This window comes from Ictalurus furcatus, chromosome 20, assembly GCF_023375685.1.
Source record: "Ictalurus furcatus strain D&B chromosome 20, Billie_1.0, whole genome shotgun sequence".
Lineage (NCBI taxonomy): Eukaryota > Metazoa > Chordata > Actinopteri > Siluriformes > Ictaluridae > Ictalurus > Ictalurus furcatus.
The window spans coordinates 16,371,505-16,393,127 of record NC_071274.1 but is presented as its reverse complement, the minus strand read 5'-3'; the positions used below and the strand labels follow the sequence as shown (position 1 = coordinate 16,393,127).

Here is a 21,623-nt window from a genome sequence, read left to right as displayed (position 1 = left end):
GAGAGAGAGGCAGGTGGAGAGAGAGAGAGAGAGAGAGAGAGGGGCAGGCAGGCAGAGAGAGAGAGAGGCAGGCAGGCAGAGAGAGAGAGAGAGAGAGGCAGGCAGGCAGAGAGAGATAGAGAGAGAGGCAGGCAGGCAGAGAGAGATAGAGAGAGAGGCAGGCAGGCAGAGAGAGATAGAGAGAGAGGCAGGCAGGCAGAGAGAGAGAGAGGGAGAGAGAGAGATAGAGAGAGAGGGGCAGGCAGAGAGAGAGGCAGAGAGAGGCAGGCAGGCAGAGAGAGGCAGGCAGGCAGAGAGAGAGAGAGAGAGAGAGAGAGAGAGAGAGAGAGAGAGAGAGGGGCAGGCAGGCAGAGAGAGAGAGAGAGAGAGAGAGAGAGAGAGGCAGGCAGAGAGAGAGAGAGAGAGAGAGAGAGAGGGGCAGGCAGAGAGAGAGAGAGAGAGAGAGGGGCAGGCAGAGAGAGAGAGAGAGAGAGAGGGGCAGGCAGAGAGAGAGAGAGAGAGAGAGAGAGAGAGAGAGAGGGGCAGGCAGAGAGAGAGAGAGAGAGAGAGAGAGAGAGGGGGGCAGGCAGAGAGAGAGAGAGAGAGAGAGAGAGAGAGAGGGGCAGGCAGAGAGAGAGAGAGAGAGAGAGAGAGAGAGAGGGGCAGGCAGAGAGAGAGAGAGAGAGAGAGAGAGAGAGAGAGAGGCAGGCAGACAGGCAGAGAGAGAGAGAGTAACAGAACTGTTCCACAAAAACACTAGGGTATGTGGGTGGATGAGATGGGAATACTTTTTTTTAAGTGTGCACTAAGCAACAGTAAGAAGACTGCTCGGTTTGACCGCTACTTAATAATAAGCAGCTCTTCAGTTTTTTTCCCCCACTGAAGAGCCCACAATCCTGCCTTTGAAAGACAGAGGGGCTTGTGAACTCACAAATTAAAAGTTCACCTGTCCTTTCTCCATCAGTGAACTACATTGCTTTGCATTTGTTCTGACTGCTGCTGTGAGTCGCTCTGGACAAGAGTGTCTGCCAAAATGCCGTAAATGTAAACGTAAATGGTGTAGCAGAAAAAGCAGAAACCCCTAGTGTAGCAAGGGATCGTACATGCCACCCCTAAACTAAACTCTTTACTGGATGGTAAATCACTCGGGAGATAAGAGGAGCTGTTGGATGCAGGGACTCTGATCCGAATGCTCACGACTGGCCCAGCTTCAAATCAATGCAAGACGTACACTCTTGAGGTCATGAGAGTGCACTTGATCGCTGAGATGCTACAGGGATGAAGAGTTCTTAAAAAGAGTGATGCGTGGCGTTAAAAACTAAAGAAGCTTACGAAATGTCTTTTTTTCCCCCTCCTTACTGAACTATTATACACACACTCAAACACAGTATAGGACACTGTATTTGTAGGTGTGCATGCAGCTATACAGTCAGAACAGAAGTCGTCAGTCTTGATTTCATGTAGTTGGAAATCTAACAGCGGCATTGTACACAGAAAGTCTAAACGTGGTGAATTAATCTGAATGTTCTTGCCCCTGGAATGGCCCTCCCCGCTGCTCGTGCCCTGGAGTCCACAGCTCCCTGCGGGTTGGAAGGCCTCAGTGCAGCTGCACTCCACCCTCTGGTGGTCAGTCGCTGGAAATGCAGGGGCTGTTGGGAGATGGTGGGGCTTTTCTGGAGCAGGAGGACCGAGATGAGGCTCAGCAGCAGCGCAGGCGAGGAGGCGGCAGTTCTGGGGGCACTTCAGGCTCGGGCTGAAGGGAAAGGACGCTGTTGGAAAGTTCTCTACTGGGCATTTCCAGAGGCATCTGCAGAAACAGGGAACATATTCTACAATCTGCTGTAGGAATGAAATGCCCTCTAACAAAAAATAATCATTACAACTAAAACAAATTTTTACTGAATTCACCACTCTTGCTCAAGCTGAGAGAAATAAGTCATTGCTATTGCTGCTATTGTAAAATCTGAAACAGGAAGTAATGAGTCTAGGCAGTTTCGTTATTGGATGACTAGTCAATGAACAGCTCACTCGTACATGTGGTGCTGTCACATCAGAGCTACTACTTCAGCGGAAATTTAGCAAATGGACCAGAAATTGGTTTTCTAGACTGCACTCAAATTCACACTTGTCAAAACTTTAAACGTTCAGCACAAACATAATTACATCTCATCGATAAGTTTGTTTTCAAAGCAGTGACCATGAAATGAGAGGAAGTCCCATGTCACTGTTAGCAAACATTTCATTTTCATTCAATCATTCCTCTTCAGTTAGCGCATTATCATGGTCAGGGTCGTTTTGGATCCGGAGCATATGGTACTGAGACACCAGTCCTTCGCAGGGCACCATTCATACACTCATCCACACCTGGGGCCATTTAGTGTAGCTGATTCCTCCTGCCAGCAAGTTTTTTGTGCATGTGGGTTTTTTTTAACAGAAAACCCATGCAAACATCTGCACTGAGAGTAATCTGAGCACTTAGCACTACGCAAATAGTTGGCAACATTAGGAATTTGTATTATATATATATATATATATATATATATATATATATATATATATATATATATATATATATACACACACACACACATAACATAAATAAATAAAAAGCATTCACTTTATTTATTTAACAACCCAATACCGACAGATCAATGTAAATAATGCAACTTAGGCTGTATACATCAATAACTGTGTTTATAGAGAGAGTCAAAATAGAACAATACTGACCTTACTCAAAATATCATCCACTAGCTTGAGAAAGATCTCATCCACATTGAAGTTGTCCTTGGCGCTGGCCTCACAGAATCGCATCCCTGATATCCGTGAGGCAAACTGTCAATCAGATCAGGAGAGAAAAGACAAGATTCCCAGCTTACACAATGTCGCAAGTAACAGGACTGAATAGTGGCAAGAGTTACTATTTAATGCTTAACCATTCATTAGTTTATGGCTAAAACGATACAAAGTGGCCCTTTCTGATCTAATGGGCCTATAACCCATAGGTTGATGGATTGAAACCATCCTCTGCTAAGTATGGACTGCTTTATATGGGCAGTGGTTAAAGGCTCTGGGTTACTGATCAGAAGGTCAGGAGATCAAGCCCCAGCACTGCCAAGCTACCACTGTTGGGCCCTTGGGCAAGGCCCTCAATTGCTCAGTTGTATAAATGAGATAAATGTAAGTTGCTCTGGATAAGAGCATCTACCAAATGCCATAAATGAAAATGTAGCTATTGTTTGGCCTTCAGCTAAATCCATCCATCCATCCATCCATCCATCCATCCATCTTCCGTAGCGTTTATCCTACACAGGGTCATGGAGCCTGGAGCCTATCCCAGGGAACTCTGGGCACAAGGCAGGGGACACCCTTGACAGGGTGCCAACCCATCGCAGGGCACAATCGCACACACATTTACACACTACAGACAATTTGAAAATGTCAATCAGCCTACAATGTATGTCTTTGCACTGGGGGAGGAAACCAGAGTACCCAGAAGAAACAGGATAGAAATAATTTTTTGCAGAGTTTTTTAATTAATGATTTTGACTTAACACAGGATGAGAATAGAAATTCCATGTTTAATGCCAGTAACCCAAATTCAAATGGAAAAGAAAAAAGACAACACGGCAAGCAAAGCATACTCAGTATAAAATACAGTACACTCTGAGGAAATAAAGATAGCTTTGGATCCATTGCAGTTTTTTTAATTTATTTTTTAAACCATGCCCTTTCTGGCTTCCCCTCACCTCCTACATCATAACACTGAAAGGAGGGTGTAGAAAGGAAAGCACTTTTCTAAAACTGGCTGTCACACACAGACGAGCCAAATGATATATTCGGAAAATATAGTTCAGTACGTCGGTGTACAATTATTCATAGCTTGGGTGTAATTTTTTCTTCACTGCTCGGATAAAAGATTGCACAGATCACGGTGCCTTCATGCTACGTTCTACTCCTGATGTCACAAGCTGATAAAAGTAACACAACGGCTCGTAAAATGGTGGCATGGATTCGGCTCCTCAACAAGGGTATGTTAAAAACAAGCATTGCGTTACACGGAGCTCGTGAGACACACTCACCCTCTCGGCCTGCTGTCGTGCAATGACGCGGTCCGCCTCACAGTCCAGCTTGTTCCCGACCAATAGGAGCTCGGCGTCCTCTGATGCGTACTGTAGGACACACAAACCGAACGATACATTTCACAGTACACCACTAAAACGTCAACGTGTAACGTTCCATAATTATTGGCACCCTTAGTAAAGATGAGTGTAAACGGTTATGAACAATGTCTTAACTAGTTTAAAATCACACGCATAGCAAGGAACGTTGTGCGACAGAAGGATGAGTATACAGAGAGAAAAAAATAAATAAATAACCCGATCCCCACTGCTGACGGATAGGATGATGCGGTCGGTCTTTCCTTCAATGATCCCGGAACCTTGTTAGGACACATGACATCATGGACTACACGAAGAATCAGGAGAATTTAAATGAAAATCTGGCTGCCTGTGGTTAGATCTTCCAGAAGGACAATCATCGAAAACGAACATCTGGATTCACACAAAAATGCTTCTGTGATCAAAGAATAAAGCATCTGACAGCCATCTTGACTGAAAACCTATGAGGCAAGCTGAAGACGAGAGTCCATACAGAGGACGTGGAGAGATTTTGTACTGAGTGTTGTTGGCAACAGGAGGTTGCATAAAGGACTAAATGCACTGCTTGTTACAAAGATATATATTTACTTTTTTATATTATGAGAATAAGTGTATGTAAATGAATTATATTATATATAAATGAATGATTTCTCTCACATTTTCAGTACGAGATCGAGTTAATTATCCACAAAGCCATTTTCATAACTATTGCTTACTCATCTTTCCAAGGGTGACAATAATTCTACATCTTGACTATATGACAAGCATTATATAAAAACCTACATTAAGGCCAAAAGGTCCACTAACGAGAACGGTTTCTATTCAGGCATTTATGAAAACGACATTCTCAAATGATATTTCTTTAAGAATGCCACATCTTTCTAAACTAACGCAAGAAAAATGAATGATCCAAAATCAAATCATGTTTGTGAAAGACTCTAGTATCCAATTACCTTCAAATCAAAGTCATTTTTAGATCGCATTTCTATAAAATACATATACATATATGATCAAACAAGATAAAATATAATGATGAATTTTGAATAATGGTGTCATAAAAAAAGTGCTCATATCACTCCACCACTATATGTAGACTAGGGATGGGTGAGATCTTATCGTTTGTGATATACCGGTAGAAATCCTCCCCACAGTAAGAATAAGTCTTCCCGTGATCTAAACGATAAAGCCTAGTTGATGACGTATTTCTGTGTGTGACGGTTTGCGACCCATTCGCAGCTCACGTGCAGAGCGAAAGCAAGTATGGCGGAAGACGGACGTGAAGCTGAGGAGGAGTTTATCGCTAAACGAGGAGATACCTCTACAATCTGGAACTGGTTTGGTTACAGAAAATTAGTTTTACTTTTAGATCAATGGTACTTAACCAGGGAGGGCGCGAAGAGATCGGAAGAGGGGCGCAAGTTGTTTTCATGAAAAAAAAAGAAAAAAAACACAGACAGGACATCATTTTTGTACTCAGCGTATTTTATTGCTTTTCTAATGTGTTTTTTAGAATGTACATAAATGAAAAACCCCGCATTCCCTCTCCCTCTGTATTTTAATTTTGCTGGGGAGAGGAGGAGCTTAGCCCGCCTTTTATCTAGCTGTCAGTGCAGACCAGTGTTACCAACTTAGTGACTTTTTTTTTTTGTTGCAAAAATAAAAACGACTTTTTGGACAAACCTTAGCAACTTTCCAAATGTCTCCAGTAGTGTCCTGCAACCGCAAGGTCTTACTTTCCCACTGCACTCTCACCTCTCTCTGCGTCTGCTCTGTTCAGTGAGGGGCTGAGAGCCGGAGCAGCACATCCCGGTGATCGCACGGCAGCGGACAGACATGAATGTAAAAAGAAGCAAGCGCAGGTGTCCCACTGATTGATTTAACAATGTCATGGCTAACGAGACGCGCCCTTCTTCCCAATTTACATCATTCGTATGTGAATGTTTTTAGAACGCAAGATGAATATAATTCAACATGTTTTAGATATAAAATAGCCCACGTAATTACAGTCTAGTTCTCTTGTTCAAAGTAGTTATAGTGTTCAGAAACATTTTTGATCATTCATGTTCCATACCTGTCCGTTTTATAGTTTTAGAAAAGCCATAAAAGTTATTTAAAAAAAACAAAAACACAAAAGCAAAAAAAAAAATCAATCTATCAAAAACAGATTATAGATTAAGATTATATATAGATCAATTTTATATAGACTAGATCATCATTATACCTGGTCTCCTCCAATATGGGGGGGGGGGGGGGTTCCCCACATGATAGGGGAGGCTTGGGTTTACTTTAGTTACAAAAGGTTGAGACCCTCTGTTGTGTTGTGTTTCTGAGGCTCTCAATTCAGCGGGCACTTGTAGCCAAAAACAGCGGTGAATGGTACAATATTTATATCGTCACGGATATCGTTATCACAATACATACCAGAAAATACCATGATGTAGTTTTAAGTCCATATCGCCCATCCCTACTGTACACTACATGTACCATTTAAATGAAACTCACATCATCAGCTAATCAAAAAGAGATTAATGTTGTGTGAACAGTTATTCAGATAAATTTCTATTTCATTCAGTGAGTTCAGCTAACAGTGAATTCTTAAATAGTCGAGTATCATCTGACTAAAAGCTTCCATTAATAATAGATAATATAGATAATTCTTGACTAACATGTACTTAAAAAAAAAAAAAAAAAAGTCATAATTTTTCATACATTGTTTATATTATTATTATTTTTCTTTCAGGTAGTCTTTAAGAACGCCTCTGACAAAAGAAGAACTTATTGAAATCATTCTCCCGACTGGATCGGGAAGCTGTCGCAAGGTTGCGATGGACTTGAACAGGAAACACGGCGAGCACATCTCTCGCTCACTCAGTCACACACATGACACTGCTGCCAAACTTATTAACAAATTCAAATAAACTGGAAGTGTTGTGGACCGACCGAGAAGTCGACATCCACGAACATCCTCTGACGAAGGCACAACCGACGTGGTGCTGGCAAACATAGTCCTCTATATATGGAGACATTTGGGACACTCTGTATAACCGACGCAACAATAAAGAATAAAGCCGACTTTCAAGCTGTGTTTGGACTGAATCTGTAGCTCGTCATGTGTTTATAGTTAGCAATGCTTACATTACCTTGTCGATCATTTTCATCCATTTGGGCAGGTCTTCAAAGGTCTCCTGCTTGGTGATATCATACACCACTATGATGCCCTTAGCGCCTCGGTAATAGGCGGAGGTGATGCTGTTGAATCGCTCCTGACCAGCGGTGTCCCTAAAAAAAAACACCACTACATCACAGCATCTCAAAGTATAATACTCACTTCCTTACGGTATAATATATGAAACGGCTCCATAATATACCACTTGGAGAGAACACACTAACTGAAGCACTAGAATACAATGATTTATAAATGACACAAGGCTGAGTGTTAATCACATGGACATGCACTGGCATTGGAAACAGGTTCGATCAGCGGTCCGTGAGATTGTCTGTGTGCAATATTTAAGCAATTAAACCATTAAATCCGAGTGATTCGTTTTCATTAGACTTACCTGATGAAAAGTGTAAAATCACGCTATAATAATATTAATAACTCCATTAGAAATCGGTTGCTCTTTTACTAGATTTAAGAATGACAACCTGTGCTTTTACTGTACCTTATCCACCCTAGCTTGGTCGCAATAAACAGGATATGATGTCACAGAGAGGGATAGGTGAGGCGTCACATGGTAGCGATGGCATGTTAAGGTGAACAGTGGTGGAGCCGAGGATGCTGGGTAGCTGGATGTCAGTAGATATGTGGCAAACACAAAGACATATAGAGATGGAGGTGGGATTAGTAAAGGGTGCGGGTCAGAGGTTTGAATAAACAGCTGGAGGGAGGGATGGATGGACTGGGATAGGTTAAGGAGTGTGAGGTATGGGGGGGGTATGCATGCAATCCTTTAATGTTTTGTCAAAACATAAAGCAAAAAGAGAACACTAAGAAACACCATCCATCCATTTCCTGTAGCCCTTATCCTACGCAGGGTCGCACCTGTTCACACACTACGGACACTTTGGACATGCCAATCAGCCTAAAGTGCATGTCTCTGGACTGGGGGAGGAAACCGGAGTACCCGGAGAAAACCCCCGCAGCACGGGGAGAACACGCAAACTCTGTGCACACACGGCCGAGGTGGGATTCGAACCCCCGACCCTAGAGGCGCGAGGGAAACGTCCTATACCAAGAAACTTTTCACTCAAGTTGTTGTCAATAATATAATATCTCATGAAAGTTGTTTGATTAAATTCGAAAAGAATGCAAAAAAATTAGAAGCGTTGTCACTAGCACGCTCAGACTTTTGGACCCATCTAATCTAGTCTTCATAGACTTTCCTAAACTTTCCTTAAGACTTTTCCTTCTAGCAGTTTAAACTCTGGTTACCCCCAAAAGTAAAAATGCAGAAAATCGCATTTAAAGGTTTGGTTTCAATTCAAAAAATGACATCCCGCCTAACTCTACGTTTATACTTTACACTGACAAATTTAAAAGAACTATAAGTTTACAACGGGAACTGAATTCTCACTTTGATTATCAGCATCATCCACATCAGTCTCACAGTACGTTTACATGGACAACAATAATCTGATATTAACCCGATTAAGACGATACTCTGATTAAGAAACTAGCATGTAAACAGTGATCATTGATGACCTTAATCTGATTAAAGTCATACTCGAAGTAAACACAAATGGAATTAAGACATGTGGAGTATTCCTGTTTTAGTCGCATTATCGACGTGTATTACAGACATGTACACACCTTAATCACACTATTAACATTGGTGGGAGTTTTCATCGCATTTTGCGACAGGACACGTACACACACGGCTGTGCTCAACCATTTGACGGCAAACTACTATAGTGTGTTTATAGTGTTATAGAGTGTTTACTACAATAGCAGGCAAGTACATGGTTTGGGACGCAGCCCACGGCTTCAAGCAGTCGTCTATTTGCATGTATAGCATGATAAATAATTAACTGCACTTAAGCACCCAAAACTGGTCGATACGTGAAATTCTGGAGGGACGTCGGACGGTGTGGCGCGGTGACATAATGCAGTGTGCCGTTAATCAATCTATGTTCTATAACATGTAAAACAGGAACATGAATGGAATATTCTAAAAGCGACTCATGTAAACACCTTAATCACAATATTGTCTTACTCAGAATAAGGTCAGTAACTAGATTACTGCTGTCCATGTAAGCATAGTCTCTGTCTCATCACCTGAGGTAGAAGTCACTCGTGGTTTTAAAAACGAGCCTCATGGTCGTCTCTTCACTCGACTGATCTCTGTTCACACTGACGGGGAATTAAATAACTGAATCAATCAGTTGAATAAACTCCGTAACTTTTGATCTGGTTTAAAACTTTGTCTGCGGTCGTTTCTACAGTGTGTGTAAAAGCTCTTCTCTGTTATGATGATGGTGATGACGCAGGAGCGCTCGGCCATCCTGACAGCTGGTGTTTGATTACGAATTGAACTGTTCAGGCTTATGTCCACGCCGCACGTATCTCATGAAACAACTGAAATTCGCTGTGCGAGGAAATCACGCTTAGCTTACTGCAGCAAGACATTTTTAGATATCCATACCACTGTGCTTATTAAACTGGCTCCTTACCGAACAGGAGTTTTACAGGCCAAAACACAAGGTAAGGTTAGAAATGCACCTAAATAAATACATTTCCACATCATTTTGCTAAAATATATTCATGCTTTCTTAAAGTAGAAGTGTCAGAGTATATTCCTGGCAGAAAAACGCCAACAATTTCTTGCCAGTTTTGGATTGGATATTGGTGTGTAAAATCTTAAAATGACGCACAGCCGCACTGAAGCTCGAACGTAAGGCCGCGCAACCATCAAACTTACACCCAGTCAGCTCAATCTCTCACAACATAACATACTGCACATGTAGATCTCAGAGATTCCCCCGATTCCTTTAACAACCCAAAGTGTTCTCGGAAAAACAAGACAGGAAAGCAGAACGGGCTGGTAATTGAAATGATAAAATCGAAATGGGTTGGAACTGGAGCCGAAGCACAAAAAGTCTGAGTTTAAAAGCGACAGGGAGGAAATAGCGCCATTCAGAGAGCAGAAATGCAGAGAGGAAGATACAAAGGATCGTAACAGGTTAATGCGAGTCATCAGACCTCGAGCTAATTAGTCATGTGGGCTGCAAACTTATCTTCAGCAAGCAAGCAAGCATGTATTAAATATATTCATGCACTTCACCTGCTAAGCAAAGCATCACCCCTGTTATATAATGTACTGTGTAAAAATAAATAAATCAATAAATAAAAATGGGTGTTTACACTTGTATTACTCACATGAAAGGAAAAACCACCAATAGGACTTAAAAAAGGTGGCATAGCTAAATTAGATCAAATTCGGTATCATGGTGCATCATACCACCAATAAACCATAACACCTTTCCTCTTGTAGCTGTTCCTTTCACACGAACACATTGTGAAACAGAAGAGGAATGACACTCAGAGATGCACTACTAACAATCTCTAACTTCTGCATTATCCCTCATGCTGGAATTAGTCTGTCCGCATGACCCTGAGAGAAGGAGGGGGAGTTTTATGTGCTAGACTTCCCGGCTGGGGTGGGGGAGGGCCGCAGATCTGTCCGACTTGTTCCTCTGAGACACAGGAAGTGACACAGTCAGGGCAAGTCAGTGATAAAGACGGAGCACGTCCTGTACACTTACCAGATCTGCAACCTGATCTTCTTTCCTCTGAGCTCCACGGTTTTGATTTTAAAATCCACACCTTCATGCGCAGACCGACAGACAGACAAACAGGCAGACGAAAAGAAGATGGGACACAAAGACAGAATGGAAAAGAGAGAGAGAGAGAGAGAGAGAAAAATAATAAAAAAGTGTGCTAAAAATTTCTCAGAAAGTATGACACTGGCATGAAAGCAGAAAGCCGATTTGAACGTTATTTAGTGTGAACAAACTGCTGAATTCTTGAATCTGATTGGTCAGAAGGTGTTGACTGGTTTTCTATAACAGCAGCTCTGACAAGCGCGCCGGCTGTAATTCAAATCACAGGTTTACATTGATTTGCTCTGTTTCTACACGGTGTCCCAAAAGTCTCTATATATATTTTGCGGTATTTGGAAAATGCCCTTATCCAGTGCGACTTACATTTATCACATTTATACATCTGAGCAGTTGAGGGTTAAGGGCCTTGCTCAAGGGCCCAACAGTGACAGCCCAATGTCTTAACCACTGAGCTCCCACTTCCCATTTGGGACTATGTTTGCCAGCACCACTTCGGATGTGGCTTCGTCAGTGGATGTTCGTGGACGTCCGCTTCTCGGTCGGTCCGCAACACTTCCAGTCTTTTTGAATTTTCTTAATAAGTTTGGCAGCAGTGTCGTGTGTGTGTGTGTGTGTGTGATGTGCTCGCCGTGTTTCCTGATAAAGTCCGTTGCAACCTTGTGACAGCCCCCCGATCCAGCCGTGAGACTGATTTCAATACGTTCTTCTGAATGGCTAAAAAAATATATAATATAAACTATGTATGAAAAATTTTGGAAGACAATTTTGCTAAAAATTTTTTTTTTTTTTAAAAAGCGTTAATTTCCCCTGTGTATGGAGACTTTTGGGACACCCTATATAGTAACAGCTAATTCACAGGGACTTGTATGACAAACTTTCCACATAATCTAAACCTAATTAATAATCAACAAATTTTAAAAACATGCTGATATTTGCTGTAAAAAAAAAAAAAAGAAAGAAAGAATAAAAAGAAAAACCCAGCATAATTGTTGATATGATGATGTTTTCCTTGAGGAGTTTATTTAGCACTTTTGGAAGGAGTCTCCAGTATCAGCGTTAGAGATAAAGCTGTAATTGGAAGATTTTTTTTTGAATTGTAGATGGAAGAGTTTGCACTTTGTGTTTTCCCAGCAACAAGCTGCATTTTTTCTTATTGAAGAGGGAGAGAAATAAACTCAAGAAGCTGGCAAGGGAATGACTTTTTATAGCTACTGTAATGTAAAGGGGTAACATTAATAAACATTCCATAACGCTTCAGGACGTGCTGTTATAGGAAAATAATCGACTTGGGATGGTACAGTACCGCCACTTCATATGCGAATAGATTTCAAGAGGTTTTAAATTCAAATTCAAACTTTCAGGATCCCCAAATAAGTTTATAAGAAACGTAATTAAATCAACCCAGTAATTAACTCAGATCTTTCCCACATGTTCAACATCTGAGGTGAAGCGCTCGTTCTCAGCAGCATGTGTGCTAACGCTGAACAGCTCCTGCTGGTGTGTTTTGGGAGATATTCAGTGGCGCTGGAAGCCAATAGAAGCCGGCACGCTGTGTGTTACAAGGGTGACAGTGCAGAAAATGGAGGCCAATCTGTGTGCCATAGCAGCTGCCTGTAAAAGTCGGGACTATTTTGGGAACACTGACTCCCTGACTGCTGATCCGATCTGAAGGCCAGGTTTCATACCTATATATTCTGTGTATGGGCTTTGGGGAAAATTCCTAAATAACATAACACAATTATGTCTGATTGGATAACACCAATGTGTTATGCTGATCACGTGACTGACACAATTAAGACAACGCACATGTATAAAATATTGAGATCGCTTTTGTCCCATTCCAAATCTAATCGTTCATGATGTATAGTAATTCTCAAAGGATTATGATTGTAGTATGACTGGTGGACCGCGGACCAGACGAGGACCCAGTAAAGTGTTTCAGCAGATCGAATAGAGCACTTTAAACAAATACTGGAGCAGAGCTGATAATCTAGCTGTAGTTCAGCGACTCCAGTTCTCCTCACACCACAGACTAGCGCCAGGACAAGACATACGAGTTTAATAGGTTTCTCATTTTATCCACCCTCGCTGGTCTGATTAGCAACTGAAGACCTGGTTTGCTTTAATGAAGAAGAAGAAGAAGTCAATGATGAATAAACAGAACGCTAAAATACAACTGGACAGAAAAGTACGTGTTTCTTTTCACCACGTCAAAAATTCAAAACATTTGCCTCTTTTAGGTTTGGGCTCTATGGCACTAGTTTAAAGCGGTAACATGAAGCACCACTTTGAAACGAAACATAACCTCGTATTTATAACGTCTTATTTATAAACTGATCGTTAATTGTCAAGCATTAAAAGTTGACTGTGGTGACTATTCCATATTTTAGTTGCTTATCTGGACATTTTCTCTTAGCTATCTTTCACAATTTTTTTTGTAAAAACAAAACACTGATTTATACATTTTAACTTTCTACTCTTCAATCTTTTAATCTCTTATGTGTATCTGCTATAATAATAAATAATACTAAAATTACTACTACTATAATAATCATCATCATCACTGAGCTAAAACAGCACATCTTGTGCTTTCATCACACTTGACTGAGGTTTTACTAACAAATCAGACAACACATTATTATTTATTACTATTAATAAACTGTATATTCAGAGATTTAGTCTTGTATATATCATCAAATCAAAATATCAAAATATATCATATTTTATCAAATATATATAAATAAATTATATATATATATTCTCAAAATATATAATCGATATGTATTGATATACATATTTTTGTATAACACCAAAGTGGATAATGTTAATGAAATTCGCAAAAATGAAACTACTGATTGATTTAATCTAATGAGTAATGAGTCTTTATTGGTCACATATACATTACAGCACAGTGAAATTCTTTTCTTCACATATCCCAGCATGTTAGAAAGTTGGGGTCAGAGCGCAGGGTCAGCCATGATACGGCGCCCCTGGAGCAGAGAGGGTTAAGGGCCTTGCTCACGGGCCCAACAGTGACAGCTTGGCAGTTCTGGGGCTTGAACCCCCGACCTTCTGATCAGTAACCCAAAGCCTTAACCAGTAAGCCACAACTGCCCCCCCCCCCTTTTTTTTTTTTAAATCTATACATATTTTTAAAGACTAATCAGCTCTTTGTTACAGTTCTGTTTTATTTTACTCAATTAAGTTAACTTAAATGAAGACTCTTGTAAGAACTACAAGCTAGGGCTGGCCAATGTGATCATATCGTATCGATATCGTGATATTAATATATTGCAATATGGATGTGATATGGTGATATCTCCCAGCCCTTTGATTTATTAACATGGATTAGTTAACTTTAGGTTCAAATCAAAATGTGTTGAGAAACACAAGTGACCTGATGAACTAAACTGTGTTGTTGGTAGAATAAAAGATTTTTAGTTAAATGAAGTTAAAGCTTTCTGAAGTCCATCTTGTGTAAAAGTGCTTAACATTTGAACAGTGAGAGTGAACACAATGTTCAGCTGTTCAGACAGCAGCAGTCTGGTAAACACTGGGGAATAGAAACAGCTCTCAGATAAAGAGCTAGGAGAAGTTGGTAGTTTCTTACCCACGGTAGATTTACAAGCCTCACAGAAGGTATCATCAGTGAACCTCTCCATCAGGCTGGTCTTTCCCACACCGCGGGAGCCGATGATGATGATCTGGAGTTTATAATCTGCCGGTCTGGGAGCCATCTTCCTGCGGCGCGATTGCGCTCCCATAGCGGGGGAACCGGTGACGGGGCTGCCGCTGAAGCCGCCGCCGCCGCCGCCGGGCCTCCGCTGGATTTCACACCTCGAGTTCATCCCTAACTCCACATCTGTGACACGAGCTCGGTTTAGGACTGGACCGCCATCATGTGGCAGCACTTTAATCAACTTTTTAGAGGCCCTTTCGTCGAGTTATACAAAGTTTTTTTTCTCTCTTCGCGGTTGTCTGGTGTTAGGTAGCAGAGAACGGCTGTTACGTCATCGCGACTTCCGGTTCCGTCCCGTTACATTTTGTCCAACCCGTATTGCGACTAATCCCACCTAATGTAACAGGATTGGAGAAACACTAGTATCCTCACCATTGATTGGGTCATGCGCTGCACGAGATTAGCACTACTAGCCAATCGACGCGCAGGAAGCAGGATTCTTTAAAATATGGGTGGGAAATAATTACCCAGTTTTTTGGGGGGTTTTTTGCCAAGACAAAAATGATTTTCAAACACACTCTCACCAAAAAGATTAAGTTGGACGTTTTATGGGTTTTTTTCATTATTTTTTAAAATCCCGGTCTGAATTCTAATAAACTTTATTTCTCCGTTGTAATAATAAAGTAATTAAAAGAAAATATTATAAGAAAGTAATTAATATTCAGAACAATCATTTACTATCGTCCTTTTACAATTTTACAAAGAAGAAATAAATGTATAAATTACGGGTTGTTTTTTTTTAAGTTTAGAACTTAAATTTTCCCTTATTATGTAAAAGAATAATAATACCTATAAAATAAAAATAATTTGTACTGCTAACACATTTATAGGTCTACGGAGATGTAAAAGCGAAATAAACCATAAATCATATATATGTATGTATATATAAAACACATTACTGAAATATTCATAATTCCATTAAAATAGTAGCAAAGATAGCAATAATATGTGAAAATAGAAATGTAGTTTCCCTACTGTTAACACCTTCATGGGACTGCAGAGATGCAAACATTATAGAAATAATATTGGTACATGTGAATTACTTTCTTTAGGACATACCGCATTTATTTATTTGTTTGTCTGTTCTTGTTTGTTTGTTTGTTTATTATTAGTGGATGATGGAATCTGCGAGCATTACAGACACACAGCGATAATGTAAACCTAATTCAAAATATGACTGAAATATTTGTTATCTAGATGAAAAATACTACTACTAATATCAGATCATTTAAAAAACAAACAAACAAAAAAACAACAAACAAAAAAAAAAACAGTGAAAATAAACTAGAAATCGTTTGCCCTCTCGGGCTGCCGTAGAAAACCCGTGACGTTGTCGTAGTTACGAGAGCTGGAGAATAATCTCCACAGAGGTGTGCGCAGAGCCCGGCATCCCTGTCGAGCGGTTTATCCTTCACTGCTTCTTTCCTCAGACACAAAATGGCAGCGCAGAAAATAACCGAGGCGCACGAGCACATCGCCAAAGCGGAGAAATGGTGAGAAAACAACAATGACGTCATTTCCCAGCTTTATATATTAATGCTGAATGTCATTAGCAGGTCGCAGAGTACTAACCGAGCTCTCTGCATCCAGGTGCGCAGCGCATTGTTTTCCTAGTGCATGTGATATCATCCAGGTTTTGTGCAGTAATTGTAAACAATATCACTGTCTAGCCTTAGTGTAAATTATAATCGGCGTGGCGCACGCGCGCTGTGTTGTTGCCCGGGTGACAGCCGTAGCGATGTTGATCTTGTGGTCACATTGATGCTGTGGAGCAGATGGTGTGTGTAGGTCATTCAAACAGTGGTGTGTATGACATCTTTCTGAAGCTTAAAGACCAGCATGACAAAGTGGAAGCCGGACTACGATAGAGCTGCGTCTGAGATGGCCAAAGCTGGTGAGCGAAAAATAATCCATGTGTACTAAATGTCCATGTAGCTTGTGTTTACACTCAGTAGTAGCTGTAGTGCATCTGTCACTCAGCCTCCTTCTACCTCATCCATCAATGGACAAGAGAGCAGATAATAATAATAATAATATTTTACTACTGCACACTGCACTTTACATACAGTAGCTGTATCAGTCACTTTATACTAGTGAACTTGTTTTTGCTGCTATACTTCAGCTGCTTCATTACAAAATAGCTACACTACATGTTAACAATACAACAGTCCATGTCCTGTGTAGTTATTGTTTTGTTCTGTGTGTTTTATTGTTTTGCACTCGTCTCACACTGTTGTGTGTTTTGCACTTTATGTAGTCTTGCGTACTGTTCCATGTTGCACCGGGGTCCTGAAGAAACGCCATTTCGTTCCAATGTATACAAGCTATATACAGGAATGGCGATTAAAAAGCCATTCGACTTGGGTGGTGGTTCGTTTTCGGAGTAACATGGTAGTACTAAAGTAAGTAAGTAAGTAAGGAAATTTGATTTATATAACACATTCAAACACAGCAAAGCTGACCAAAGTGCTTAACAGAGTAAGAAATGTAAAATGGAAAACAGAATAAAACCAAACAGAGAGAGACAATAGACAATAGTAAAAATGAGATTAAAAACACCTGGGAGAAGAGATATGCTTTCAGCCTCTTTTTAAAAATGATAATTGAGGGTGCAAGATGGATGTCCAGTGGCAAGTGATTCCATTATCGAGGAGGCGGTAACTGAAAAAACTCTATCCCCCTTAGTTTTTAAACAGGATCGAGGGACATACAGAAGAATCCTATCAGAAGATCTTAAAAATCTGCTAGATGAATGTGGTGTAAGAAGATCTTTGAGATAAGATGGAGCTTGATCATTAAGAGTTTTAAAGACAAACTTAAACTGGATCCTAAAATGGAGCCAATGGAGCGATGGTAAAATCAGGGTTACATGATCATATTTCTTTGCCCTGGTCAACAGCCTTGCAGCTGCATTCTGAACCATCTGGAGACGAACAAGAGATGACTGAGGAAGACCCATGTACAATGAATTACAATAATCTAAGCGCGATGTGATAAAAGCATGAATAACCTTCTCCAAATCTTGAAAAGACAAAAATGTTTTGTGTATCAGCAGGCATTTCTAGGGGTTTAAACACGTCAATATCACTGCTGGGTTGAGAAATGCACCACCAACCACTAGAGGGTTTTACCGATACCGATAACTAAGCTGGGCGGTACCTGCCGATAACCGATTAATCAACCGATCGTTTTTAAAATTGATACTCAATGAAAACATACAACTTGGAATAAAATATTGCTGAACTTTATTACAAAAATAAACAGTACTGACTATGTATTAACTATTTATAAATATTAAAATAAATAAAAGGTGTACATCCAAACTGAACCCAAAAGTAGCACTCAGAAAAACAACAACAACAAAAAAAATAGAGACATCCAAAATGAATTTAAAAAACCACTTCAAAATAACACAACAAAATTTGTCGGTGATCGTGTTTTATTTCGCCACTAGAGGCCGCTCTCGTACTGTATAATGACAGTAGACCTTTCTCATCCGCTCCAACAAAGGATGCAATCTGGAAAAAACTATTGTTGTGGATTATAGTTCCAGCGATCGGTTGACTGGTCGACCTAACCACAAATATCCAGCCAACACCAGTAATGTAGTTAAAAGCTGATACCGGGGACAATTAGCACGAACTGTGCATGGGGAAAAATAAAGATTTGTAATGTCTAGCAAGGTGTATCAGCACTGTAGAAACCACTGTAGTATCTAATAAAGCAACCAGGAAGTGCACACAGTGTCCTCCGATTCAACATCATTGTCAAGCCTCTGCTTGTCACGTGTGTGGAAGCAGGAATAATTCTAAACCGTGTTGAATAGTGGGTTCTCAATGTCCTTAATTATTTGTTTTGATTATTTGTTTTGGAACACTGCACTAAATGATGTTGCCATTACTTTCTCACAGCTGTGGCTTTCAAAAATGCTAAGCAGTTTGAGCAAGCAAAGGACGCATACCTGAAGGAGGCAGAGTACCACACGGAGAACAAAGCGTATCCTTTTTCCACGGATATGACCACGCTCCATAACTGTAGAGTGATAATCGATACCACAGTGCTGTTTAGTTCTCACTTCTGATTGGGCAGAATTTTCTTTAACAGCAGCTGTGAAAATAGCACCAGCTGCAGGGTTTATATGAATGCACTCATTCTAATATGTATAATCTCTACAGTAACAACGTACACAAGGACACGCATGGCAGACGGTCCACATAATCAGGTTACAAAAGTACACTATATGGCCAAATGTATGTGGACACCTGACCATCACACCCATATGTGGTTCTTCCCCAAACTGTTGCCACAAAGTTGGAAGCACAGAATTGTACAGAATGTCTTTCTGTCTGTATGTTGTAGCATTACAGTTTCCCTTCACTGGAACTAAGAGGCCCAGACATGTTCCAGCATGACGATGCCCCCTGTGCACAAAGCAAGGTCCATGAAGGCATGGTTTACCAAGGGTGGAGTGAAAGAGCTTGAGTGACCTGCACAGAGTTCTGACCTCAACTCAATAGAACAACTTTGGGATGAACTGGAATGCTGACTGTGCCCCACACCTCCTCAGGGCCTGATCTCACTAGTGATCTTGGGCAAATCCAAAAATTGAGTGGAAAGATTTTCCAGAAGAGTGGAGGTTATTATAACAGCAAAAGGGGGAACTACACCTGGAATGGCTTGTTCAAAAAGCACATATTGGTGTGATGGTCAGGTGTCCACAAATCTTTTGCCATATAGTGTACAGTATGTGTTGATATGGTAAATATTTCTGTGAGGAGATGTTTATTTGGCAAGGGGTCTCCAGTGTCAGCACTTTATTATAGTCAGAGGTAAAGCTGAAACTTGTACGTTTTCCTTTAAGTACACGGGACAGTCTTTAGGACAGAGGGCTATTGGGTTTGCTTGATAACATGACATGCAGCATTTGTCTTTTTAACTTCAAGAGAAGTAGCTGTTTTAGCATACATAATAACAGGAACCATTGTTGTCTATAAGTAAAATATATTCGTAAGGGAGCTATTTTCATGATTATAACATGAGCAGTCTCATACAAATAATTTGTGTTGGGAAAGCATTCACCCTATCGTTTGAATCCCGACAAGGCTACAGCCGTGTATGACCGGGAGCAAAACTGGCCATGCCCCCTGGGCGGGAATGATAATTGTACACTCTCTCCCCTGTCAATCACAGTGACACTAGTTGAGTGAGCTTATGTATGTAGAAGAGGGCAGATAGCACGATAATGCAGCACATGCGGCTGTACGAAAAGATTTAGCTTGGAGGAAGCATGTGTTAGCCTTCACCCTCGCTGGTTGGTATGACATGGGAGAGCTGGCTGGAGGGTGGGAATTGGCAGGGGACCGAATTGGGTGAAATCAGGTATTAATTAGGTTTAATTAATGTTGGTAAACATTTTATTGGTTTATATGAGGAGCCACTGCTAAGTTCTGATTTATTCCAAATAAAATAATTCAGTTGCTGGGTAATGTATCCTCTATACATTGAAGTGTGAAGACATAAATATTGTACATCCAAAAAAGTGGGGCGTAAGAGATGGAATGATTATAAGACAGGACTTTTCATATACGCTAAGAAGGGGTCATGGTAGCATGATTTTGAACTAAAGTTGGAAACCACGTTGGACAATTTCAACACATCCCTCTTGCGCTACTTCACCCACATCAGCACGGGTGCTTTCAGTTCTCGGCAGCAAAACCCCAGCCTGGCGAATAGCAAGAAAAATAAAAAGCCTTTGCTTTTTTCAAAACAAAATTCTGCTTCCATCAACCCATGTTCTTTACTTAACTTTAATAAAAACAGATTGTTCCATGCTGCAAAGTAAGTGCTCACAAATGTTTTGGACTAAAGTGGTTATTAATATTCATTAAATGCTGTTAAATTGTATATTTTTGTAATTCTGTTTTGGACTCCAGGGCGATTGAGCAAGCAGGCATGATGCTGAAGGTGAGTTCTCATTTGTTAGTCTGGGGTCACATCATGTGGTCTGATTAAAAAGCTGTGAATGCTAATGTAAATCAAGGGCATTTAATAAATCTGGCATGCCTACAAACTGTAACAATAGCTTTTGGATTGAATAACCAGTCACTGAACCAGATTTTGAACTGAATCACTGTTACAGGTGTGCGTAACTGAGGAGATGTCTCGTTTCTATAGGATATGAAGCGACTCCCGGAGGCTGTTGAACTAATTGAGAAAGCCAGCGTGATGTACGTGGAGAATGGAACATCAGGAACTGCAGGCATAGCTTTGGACAGAGCCGGCAAGTATGTAACAACACGACGACCGTCGCGCCCCAGACTCTAAATACAGAAGAAGAGATTTATGATTAAAATTCACGTGCTATTGTATCTCTGGAACAAGGAAATAAACAGGATCACATCACAATTAGATTTCCACCATTATGTCTTACCTTCCAATATGTTGGCTGGAAAGTGTGTCTTGAGTTAAAAAAAAAAAAAAAAAATCATCATTTGTGATGAACAAATCTTATTATTTAATTATATTGTATTGAATTAATTAATCATATATTTCACGTCTGTTTACGGCTGTACCTAATAATCAGTTTGCATTCTCACAGACTTATTGAACCGATGGATCTGGAGAAAGCAGTGGACTTGTATCAGAAAGCTGCATCTGTTTTTGAGGTAAGACGACACGTTATACCTATTGCCTCGCATCTCCGGGGTTGAGGGTTTGAATCCTGCCTCCACCTTGTGTGCATGGAGTTTGCATGTTCTCCCTGTGCTCCGGGGGTTTCCTCCGGGTGCTCTGGGGGTTTCCTCCGGGTACTCCGGTTTCCTCCCCAGTCTAAAGACATGCGTTATAGGTTGATTGTCATTTCCAAATTGTCCGTAGTGTGTGAATGTGTGTGCGATTGTATCCTG

General features: G+C 40.7%; 2 protein-coding genes across 2 annotated transcripts in view; one reads left to right on the top strand and one right to left on the bottom strand.

The window, feature by feature from the left end:
- Positions 1-646: 646 nt before the first annotated feature.
- On the bottom strand, positions 647-15,008 carry rab12 (RAB12, member RAS oncogene family). Its single transcript, XM_053651020.1, has 6 exons — positions 14,590-15,008; positions 10,902-10,962; positions 7,277-7,415; positions 4,059-4,148; positions 2,707-2,811; positions 647-1,786 (listed from the first exon to the last, which is right to left on the bottom strand). The coding sequence occupies exons 1-6, from the start codon at positions 14,825-14,827 to the stop codon at positions 1,679-1,681; spliced, it is 741 nt and encodes a 246-aa protein (XP_053506995.1). The 5' UTR covers positions 14,828-15,008; the 3' UTR covers positions 647-1,678.
- Positions 15,009-15,974: 966 nt separating this feature from the next.
- The window catches only part of napgb (N-ethylmaleimide-sensitive factor attachment protein, gamma b), an 11,365-nt gene continuing 5,716 nt past the window's right edge, over positions 15,975-21,623 (top strand). The window contains exons 1-7 of the mRNA XM_053651019.1: positions 15,975-16,211; positions 16,545-16,612; positions 18,630-18,714; positions 20,539-20,556; positions 20,652-20,682; positions 20,893-21,002; positions 21,317-21,383. Coding sequence (XP_053506994.1) covers positions 16,156-16,211; positions 16,545-16,612; positions 18,630-18,714; positions 20,539-20,556; positions 20,652-20,682; positions 20,893-21,002; positions 21,317-21,383 — 435 coding nt within the window. The 5' untranslated portion in view covers positions 15,975-16,155. The remainder of the gene's footprint in view (positions 16,212-16,544; positions 16,613-18,629; positions 18,715-20,538; positions 20,557-20,651; positions 20,683-20,892; positions 21,003-21,316; positions 21,384-21,623) is intronic.

What these genes read in the sequence shown, in the direction of transcription:
- rab12 (XM_053651020.1), bottom strand. Translation starts at nt 14,827, where the DNA reads ATGAACTCGAGGTGTGAAATCCAGCGGAGGCCCGGCGGCGGCGGCGGC. An exon ending in CACGACAGCAGGCCGAGAGG is followed by an intron (nt 2,812 to 4,058) that starts GTGAGTGTGTCT and finishes TCTGATTGACAG; the next exon opens with TTTGCCTCACGGATATCAGG. An exon ending in TGGATGATATTTTGAGTAAG is followed by an intron (nt 1,787 to 2,706) that starts GTCAGTATTGTT and finishes CTGTTTCTGCAG; the next exon opens with ATGCCTCTGGAAATGCCCAG.